Below are 8,903 nucleotides of genomic sequence, written 5' to 3' on the forward strand. Positions count from 1 at the left end.
TATGTTGTAATCCTATGTTGTTTACCTTAATGTTGTAAATTTAAAATGCTACTTACTTTGACTATCACAATGCTGTGCTTTGATGCCTAAAATATTACTTACTTTGATAGTAAAATTCTGCCCTAACTACCTTGATGGTTAAATTCTGAGCTTACTTTAATGAATATATCACTCTAAGAATTAGACTTGATATATCTTTTGAATGGATAAATTCCTTGATACATTTAACTGTTGGTATCTATGACTTGATGTATTATGATCATTTGCTGAGTTATGAATGTTAATTTGTCTGAATGCATGAATTTGATATATATCTTTTCCGGACTATCTTTCACTTAATGTATTTCTTGAATGGAGCTTTCATGAACCTATTTCATTTTTTATCTTTCTTGGTATCAAGTTTACTTCATACCCTTGCTCCGTCACTTAATGATTTTTTATACATAGAATTAATTGACAAATGCATCTCTCACAGATTTATCTTTTGTGAATTTTTAATGAGAAATGGATTTGATGTGATACTCCTCTCATTACGAAGGTTTATTCATGGAATTTCTTTTGTCCTTCGTATGAATTCTTTCTTAATAAAGGATTCTTTCACATGAATTCTTTCTTAATAAAGGAAGAATTTTTATAAATTTTTTTGTATGAGATGAACCCTTGCAAGAATGAGGATTTGATTTCACATGAATATCTTGATCCTTGTGAAAATTGAAGCATAATTTAATGAAACTCTTTTATCATTTTTAACTTCATTCAAAGTTGGTTCTCAATGGATTTTCCTCCTTACTTTCCTTCTTCATGCGAAGTTTTAATGAAAAATAAAAGGGGAGAAGTTAAATCTTTTTAATGTTTATAACTTTTAACGTCGAGAACTTTTGAATGATACCATATCATGAATGCTTGAAATATGATTGGTATACAAATTAAAATATGGCATTAATTTTTACCACACTTGCATTGTTGAATCGTTCTCCTTTTTGTTGATGACAATGGGGGAGAAATAATACCAAAATGTGGTAAATTAATGATAAAGGTATACAATATATTTCATCATATATACTTGAAATGGTTGCTTGATAAAATTTGATAAGATATCTAGAGCTTAACTTACTATTTTGCAATTGATATCTTACCTTAGAATGATGAATTGCTATCTTTGTCATCTTTCATATTTGAAATATCAAACTTGAGAATGGATATCATGCCTTGACATCATTTTGAGAATGTTAGATCATGATAGGAATCATGATATGCATATTGATAAGTTTAATGAATTTAACTTATCGGTTTGATTCTTGAATTCAAGGCCTTGAATTCAAGAATGTCTTTTTTCAAGTATGGCATATAGATAGGGGGAGTTAAGATTAACTCCGTCATCAATTGATTGTCATCATCAAAAATGGGGAGATTATTGAATCTCGGATTTTGATGATGAAGTCAATTGTAATTTGTTTGATCTAATCTATATGTTGAGAAAAGTGTACAGGATTAACTACGATGGCAGTAAAACATAAAGTAGGTGTTGTGCCAGAGTCAAGATCGAGATCTCATTGGGAGTTCGAGAGTTCGACGGAAGTCCGGACGTTCATCGGAAGTTCTATAGGAACCAACCGAAAAGTCTAGGAGCTTACCATAGAAACTCGTCGGAACTTGCCAAGAAGATCGTCGTAAAGTCCAGGAGCTTGCTGAGAGTCCGCCGGAGTATTACTGAGAGTTCGTCGGATGTTCGCCGGAAGTTCGCTAGAAGAGCAATTGACGCACTAGAATAAGAAGAACTGTGATCATGTCTTAATTATCGTAATTAGAACGTAAATTAAGTTAAGATTAGGAAGTAATCCCACTACTTAATTAGGGGCCAACTGGGCCCTTAATAGGGTTGATTTGGGCCAGATTGAATAGCCCAATCATCCCCTGAATTCCTAGCCGGCGGTGGCACCACCTGGAAAGTAGTGCCCCCTAGTATTTCTGGGCGGTGGTACCACCGACAGTTATTGATAACTACCAACGGTAGTACCGCCCCTGTCAGGCAGTGGTATCGCCCAGACTAAGTAGGAGTACCCCCTAGTGTCATGTGTCAAGCGGTCGTACCGCCCAATAATGACGATGGTACCACCAAGACCCCGAAAATCTGGGATTAGACACTTTTTGGCTCCATTTTTGAAGCCATTGGGGCCTATAAAATCTCATCCTTTTCTGTACGAAAGGGTACGAAATCTATTGGCTTAATCTTGAATTCTTGAGTCTTAAACTACTGTAAAAGTTAGAGTTTTCCTCCATCTCTTAGGCTTGTAACCATCCAAGAAAGAGGAGTGAGACTTGTAAGGATTCATCTCCTAAACCCGAAAAAAGGAGAAAGTACTGCAAAGAGGTATTCTGTCTTTACATATTGAAAGAAGGCCTTTAGTGGATGCCGATGACCTCGTCGGAGGAGGAATCCGACAGTGGATATAAGTCACGTTGACCGAACCACTCTAAAACTCGGTTTGTGAACTACTTTCTTTTATAGTAAAATATTTATTTTGAGTACCAAATTTAATCTTAGTTTTCCTTCAACAGGAGAGGTAGCTGTGTAGAAAAAAAAAAACAAGAATTAAATTTCAGAATTTTATCTTATTTATGAATCCTGATTAGGTTACATCAAAAACACCAGCAGGCTAGTTTTTTTTCTCACAACAAATTCCTTGTCCCCGCTCATGTCGGAAAGAAAACACAGAATCGTGTGGTTCTAATTAGAATTTTATTTGTTTAATCAGGATGCCTAGTTGACATTTGTTCTACTTGTTATTTCATCTTCCTCGTCTCCTTCATCGCCTTCTCTTAATACTCTTTCTTATTTTCTCTATTATTTTCTATACAACAGTTAGCTAGTTCTAGGTTTTATCTGTCCAGTCTGATAATTTGTCTAGCACAATTTTTGACGAATTGGAAGGTTAACCAAGTCAGCCATAGAAACTATAAGAGGAAACGAGACAACTTTTATATACTTTGGTTATTAACACTTTGTAATAAAAAATCTAACATATAACACACCAAGTGTCGCAATGGATAATGAAATAAAAACAGTTTGCAGAGCATATAATATGATGGTACGACTCCTACCAAGATTATTACCATATGATCACTCTGCACAATTCAAACAAAGTAGAATAAGTAATTTTCTTACATTGTTGACTAGATTGTATCCATGACTTTTTAGGAAGCACTGTAAGTTTAAAATCAAACCAGCAAAGTATATATATATATATATATATATATATATATATATATTATATATATTCTCCACTGGATTTCAGATGCCAAGTTTTGCAAAAATAAAGGAAATGAACAACTTCTCAAACAAGAATTATTGGAAAAGTCAAATCACTCATGGCATTTATATCAAAGTTTTAAGGTCAAGATTTATACGAAAAAGCATTCTCAATTGTCAGACATGTTCTTCGTATAAATCTTAAAGCAGCAGAAGAGAATTTGGATAATAAAGTTCAAGCCTCAAATTTTGAAAATTCTTTTGTCAGAATTATTAATCCTGATTGAAATTTATGTTTTTCTGAGAGTTTGGAGATGGTACGTCCTGGCCGTTGTGACTTCCCTGGGGAGAATCAAGAAAGAATGCAATTATATGCTCACAAAGCTCTTTAGGCTTCTCAAGATTCACGGCATGCCCAGCATTGCTGATGACTGCCAATTGAGAATTATCCCCTAAATGCCTGCAGATTTTAGATTACGGTCAAATGAAATGTTTAGGGAAACGAACTTTACTCATTCTACAATTTACAGACCTCTGTAATCTGTGACCCAATTCTAATGGAAAAATCTGATCTTGCTCGCCCCAAAATATCAAGGTTGGCTGCACAGAGAAGCAAATGACTTTAGGACAAAAACCTTAATGCCATAAAAAAAAGGTACTTGCTCTTTTCACAGTGATGACTTTTCCATTAACCCAAGTTGCAGATATAAGTTTTACCCTTTCAAATAGCATTCTTTGTGGAATCTGTCAAAGAAAATAAGAAAATTGGCAATAAAATGTAAGATATTAATGGCATGAGATATTAGAATCACCTGGTTTATCTTTGGAAGGTCCGAATGTTTCCTTTCATTGAATACGGCTTGGATCAACTCTGTCTTCTCTTTCACATAATCTTTGCACATCACCTGCCAGAGGAGACAAAGACAAGCCATCAAAAGTAAGTTTATATAATTAATTACCTACATCGTTCAAATGAATTCTTAGGAAGAAGTGTCCGATATCTATATGAAGAACAATGAACAATGCTAAGTTTGTTCATCCTAACAAATAGGTATTTGAAGCAATAATGCTAAGCTGCACGATCAGTATAACTTCAGTTCATCCCAACAAAATGTTCTCAAGGTTTGTGTTCTTCATTTTTTGGTCCCAATTCTGTCATAGGTTAGAATCTAATGATATTTAAATCACTGTTTTCAGACATAAACTAATCTCCAGTACGTGGATACATTAAAAAGTTTAGTGGATGCAGCCAAATTTTGAGGTCATGAGCCAAATTTTTGTCTTCTACTTCTCAAGAAAGCAAACGATGTCTTGAAGTTATTCCAGAACGAATGCAGAGACATTCGTTATCGAACTACCCACCTGTATGTAATCCCGGAGGAAGACGGACGGCATCACGAGCTGCGGCCGGACGAAGGACAGTCGGACGAGCTGCCGCAGTTTTTCCGGCCGCTGGGGCAGCAGGATCTCTATCGCCTCCCGCAAGTCCGACACGACGAAAAGCCCCGCCGCAAGGTCGCGCTCCTCAAGGCACACGCCGGCGCAGCAGAGCACCACCCGTTCCACCGCCGTCGGGTACATCGCCGCCATCCGATAAGCCACAAACCCGCCGTAGCTCACCCCCACGAGGCCGAATCGCCGAACGCCGGCTGCCTCCATGGCGGCCATGATGCATTGGGCCTGGTATGATTCGGACCTGTCGGGACCGGGCGCGGCGGAGACGCCGAAGAAGAGAAGATCGGGGACGTAGAGGTCGAATCCGGCTCCGAGGAGGGGGCGTAGGTGTGCGGACCACTGCCAAATGGCGGTGGCGCCGAAGCCGTGGAGAAGGAGGAGCGGGGAGCGAGAGGGGTCCGGGCGGGCGGGGACCCAACAATGGACCGTGGCGCCGTCCGCGAGGGCTGTGGCGGAGGGACGGAGGCCGGCAGCGAGGAAGGCGCGGCGGTGACACCGGTCCCGGAAGACGGTGAAGCTGAGCCACCGCGGCATCCCCTCGGTTGCGTTGGACCTCCGTGTCCAGTCGGGGGAGGTTGGTTCTTCAATTGGTCCCGTTGGAAGTTTTTTGACCGTTGGTTGCAAGCGAGGCCCGCGAGGCTCCCCTGCCTCGTCGAAGGCAGGGGCCAGGAATTCACATTCCAAGAATGACGTCACGAAGAGCATGACATCGTCAGCCCAGGTAGTGCGAGCGAAGCGGGGATGTCGACCGCAACTGGTTTGTTGTGAGAGCAACATTTCACTTACCATTTCCGTGTCACCCGTTCATCTACTTGCGTCGTGATTGGATGAGCCATGAGTTTGCTGTCATTACATTGGCTCACGAGGTTGCTTTATAGTTTCCTTTTCAAGTAAATATATAATGATCGAGAGACGATACACGAATAAATAATAATCTGATATTTATTATGATAATTTGTAGGAGAAATATAGTACCAAGATGCCAAACTATGTATCAACCTATACTACCTAGTATCACTAAATAAATAAATAAAAAAAATAAATTGAACGCTTAAATGATTACTAATTATTGGTTGGTAGATACCCATCAATATTTTTAAAATATAATTAAAAATAAATTGAAACCCCACTTAAGCATGATGAATTCTAAAATTTACTTTGAAATAAAATAGATTATGTTTTTTATAGACACATGGACTGTCTATCTATCGACATCATGATCGAGCATCACGTCTACATCAATATCAAGTTGTCATCATTTCAACACTAGTTAATCTTATAAGTTGATGAAACTCTTTATCTCATTAATATGAGCCACGTGGACTATAAATATAGTGAATAATCGTTCAATAAACCTTCTCATGATCAAATAGTGTTTAAATATATCGTCTGTTATGTCACTATAGAAAGTTGCATTATGTTTATTGGAGTAATCCACTGTAAAATGTCTTACGTGCATTTTTTTTTTTTTTACTTTATGAATATTTCAATTCACTTACTAATTTAATCATTAGACAAGCCCTTTCGATATACTCTTTATAAGAGATATTTTAAAATTATCTCATCCTCAACACCAAGGCTTTATAATAAATAGGCTTTGGATATTGGACTCGGATTGACCCATAACTCCTTCTAAGTGTTAAACAATAATAATCCATCTTCAAATATAACACGTAATTGATATTTGTAGGATTTTAGTTTCTGATATTTGAAATACATATGATGTTTTAATCATTAAAAATTTCTCATTCAAAATAGAATAATTTTCTTTTAAGAGGGGGGGAACATAATTGAGAAGATTGTGCCTCCTTGATAAGAAAGTGGTTTCAGAATATCGTAGACATAAAAGATGCATCGATGAAAAGTACAAAAAGAAAAAAAAATATACAAATGATATGAGCTAAAAGTGAGTTTAGTAGCGAGACAGACAAGTCGAAAACAACTCGGTCTAGCTTGAGACGAACATCCACCACCGGAAGAGACCAAAGGCATAGATGAGGGTGATTAGTGCGGAGCTCAGACGATACAATCGAAATCTGCATAGATAGCACTAAAAATGTAAGAGCGCTCTTATAAACCAATAAAAAGTCATTAACCAATTAAATTAATTGACATCGACAATAAAAAATGATTATTATTATTATTATATAAAGAATGATTACTAGAGAAATATAAAATTCCAACTCTAAACCCACGATGTAGACTTTTAATTAAGTGTCCGGAAATCTTTTATAGAAGCATTAGTTATATTTACAAGACTAATCCTCTCCCTAAAGATGATCCAAGTTATAAATTTTGAGGTGAGAATTAAGTATGATCGATCACTACAAGAACTAAACCTCCAGCTTGCGGGAGAGCGACCGGCGGCAGCGGCGACGGCGGTAGCTCTACGAGCACGCATGAACGCGAACCACTGCGGGAAGTCCTGATGGAAGAACTCCCAGTCCGGCAAGAGGATCCCGGCGATCCCCACGATCCCGACGGCGTAAGTGGCGAGCATCTTCTCCAGGGAGAAGGTGCAGACCCCGACGACGACCACCGCCGCCACGATCACCACCATGCCCTTCTGCAGCGCCGCGTCCAGCCTCATCTCGCGAGTCCTGAACGCTGCTGTAGCAGGCACCGGCGCTCAAGGAGAGGAGGAGGAAGAGGAAGAAGAAGAAGAGGAAGGAGGATGGGTCGATGTGGACTCTTACCGCGACCGCGTCATGGAGAACACGTGTTCGGTCTATATGTGAACTACGTAACTTGTAGCCACTCGACAGCCGCTAGCAATTAATTCTTGGGATTTATGAGCCCAACAACACAACCTATTAGTTTGTCGAGGCATTTACTGCACCAAACCAAACTGTTGAACGATGGGATGGGACGGGATGGGATGGGGGGTTGCGGATAGTTAAAATATCAAAAGTAAAAGAAGCATAATGCTGGCATTTTTGCATGCCAACATAAATGAAAAAAAAAAATCCACATCCCCGTTTTATCCATTTCTCTCATGAAGAAATCTGCTTAAAGAAAGCAAGAAATATGAGCATATCGCGTTAGATTTCTGTTTGTCTATGCACACAAAAAAAAAAAAGTGTGTCGGCAAGCAACCTCTGATAGAATATAAAAGTGGAGATGTTTGGTTAAGAAAGCAGATGAATAATTGAATTACTCTCCTATAATAACATATCACTGAGCGAAAAGAAAAAAAAGGATGCTTCCTTCACAGTCATACCTTTCTCAATCTTTGGGCTTGAGTGTAGCATCATGTATAACCATTATAATAACTCTTTAATTATGTTGTGGCTTATCAAATTTTCTACTTAATATGAAATAGGCTTCTTGATAACACTTTAATGTTAAGTAACCAAAAATATTTGATTAGCAAACCAAGTTCCATAACTTCCACTTAAATCACTCTTCCATAAAGTCAATTTCAGCATTAAATCAATAATATTTTGATTTATCTCTTGGTGCAATCATGCAGAGGTCATATTGAGGTATATAAAGAAGTCTTATTTTTATGAGAGTGTCTAGTTTTTTTTTGTAGTCCTTTCTTACTTGACTTGAGTAGCTCTAACAGTAAATGTCATGATCGGACTTGATGAGATAATTAATCTATCAATTTCATTTAGTCCAAATCAATAATTAAAATATTTAACTAAAATTAATAATAATATCAATTTTAATGTGGGACCATTTAAGGATATTACATTTATTTACCAATGATACATTGATTGATCTTTTAATAGTTTGGGTAAAGATAAATTTATTAACCATTTCTTGGCTAGTAATCGTAAGAAGCGAGAGCTATGTTATTAATGAAGGCATGAACAAATATAGATGAGTGCAGATCGATGATCCTTTTGTTGAGATAATTGGTCAGAGATTAGTTTTCACGTTGCTTAATGCTAGGATAATGGCCAAAATAGGCCTCAGATGAAATTGAGCTTAAAGTTTCTTCCTCGAGAGTCAATTGTTGTATACAGAGTCATATGTGCCACAAATGTTGTAATGTGCTCTGTTAAGTCGATGCTTACATCGAAAGCCTCCAACTTAGGGAGCTAACGATGGATACTGATGGACGATAGAATTCTAAAGGGTCATCAATTATGCCAATTAGGGAAGAAGTGAAATGATAATGTGCATCCTCCTTGTCAATGCCTAAGATTGTTGACTTCGAGGAAGATATTTATTTCATGTCATTCCCTAG

The 8,903-nt window shown here is 37.8% G+C and overlaps 2 protein-coding genes across 3 annotated transcripts; both read right to left on the reverse strand.

The window, feature by feature from the left end:
* Positions 1-3,346: 3,346 nt before the first annotated feature.
* LOC135589082 (uncharacterized) lies at positions 3,347-5,678 on the reverse strand. Its single transcript, XM_065081388.1, has 4 exons — positions 4,613-5,678; positions 4,063-4,155; positions 3,783-3,850; positions 3,347-3,710 (listed from the first exon to the last, which is right to left on the reverse strand). The coding sequence occupies exons 1-4, from the start codon at positions 5,492-5,494 to the stop codon at positions 3,524-3,526; spliced, it is 1,230 nt and encodes a 409-aa protein (XP_064937460.1). The 5' UTR covers positions 5,495-5,678; the 3' UTR covers positions 3,347-3,523.
* An 817-nt stretch (positions 5,679-6,495) lies between these two features.
* LOC135589083 (signal peptidase complex-like protein DTM1) lies at positions 6,496-7,407 on the reverse strand. 2 transcript variants are annotated; one of them, XM_065081390.1, is made up of 2 exons: positions 7,034-7,407; positions 6,496-6,741 (listed from the first exon to the last, which is right to left on the reverse strand). In XM_065081390.1, the coding sequence occupies exons 1-2, from the start codon at positions 7,293-7,295 to the stop codon at positions 6,722-6,724; spliced, it is 282 nt and encodes a 93-aa protein (XP_064937462.1). In that variant the 5' UTR covers positions 7,296-7,407; the 3' UTR covers positions 6,496-6,721. The 2 variants fall into 2 exon arrangements, with proteins under 2 accessions (XP_064937462.1, XP_064937461.1); XM_065081389.1 differs by having other exon boundaries at positions 7,045-7,400.
* Positions 7,408-8,903: the final 1,496 nt, after the last annotated feature.

Source organism: Musa acuminata, chromosome BXJ1-8 (assembly GCF_036884655.1).
Source record: "Musa acuminata AAA Group cultivar baxijiao chromosome BXJ1-8, Cavendish_Baxijiao_AAA, whole genome shotgun sequence".
In the NCBI taxonomy this organism is placed as follows: domain Eukaryota; kingdom Viridiplantae; phylum Streptophyta; class Magnoliopsida; order Zingiberales; family Musaceae; genus Musa; species Musa acuminata.

Excerpts from the sequence above, each read along its gene's own strand:
- LOC135589082 (XM_065081388.1), bottom strand. The coding sequence starts at position 5,494 with ATGGTAAGTGAAATGTTGCTCTCACAACAAACCAGTTGCGGTCGACAT. Across the intron at positions 4,156-4,612 it reads TCCTCCGGGATTACATACAG|GTGATGTGCAAAGATTATGT; the intron begins GTGGGTAGTTCG and ends CTCCTCTGGCAG. Across the intron at positions 3,711-3,782 it reads TTGGGTCACAGATTACAGAG|GCATTTAGGGGATAATTCTC; the intron begins GTCTGTAAATTG and ends TAAAATCTGCAG.
- LOC135589083 (XM_065081389.1), bottom strand. The coding sequence starts at position 7,295 with ATGAGGCTGGACGCGGCGCTGCAGAAGGGCATGGTGGTGATCGTGGCG. Across the intron at positions 6,742-7,044 it reads CGCTCTCCCGCAAGCTGGAG|ATTTCGATTGTATCGTCTGA; the intron begins GTTTAGTTCTTG and ends CTATCTATGCAG.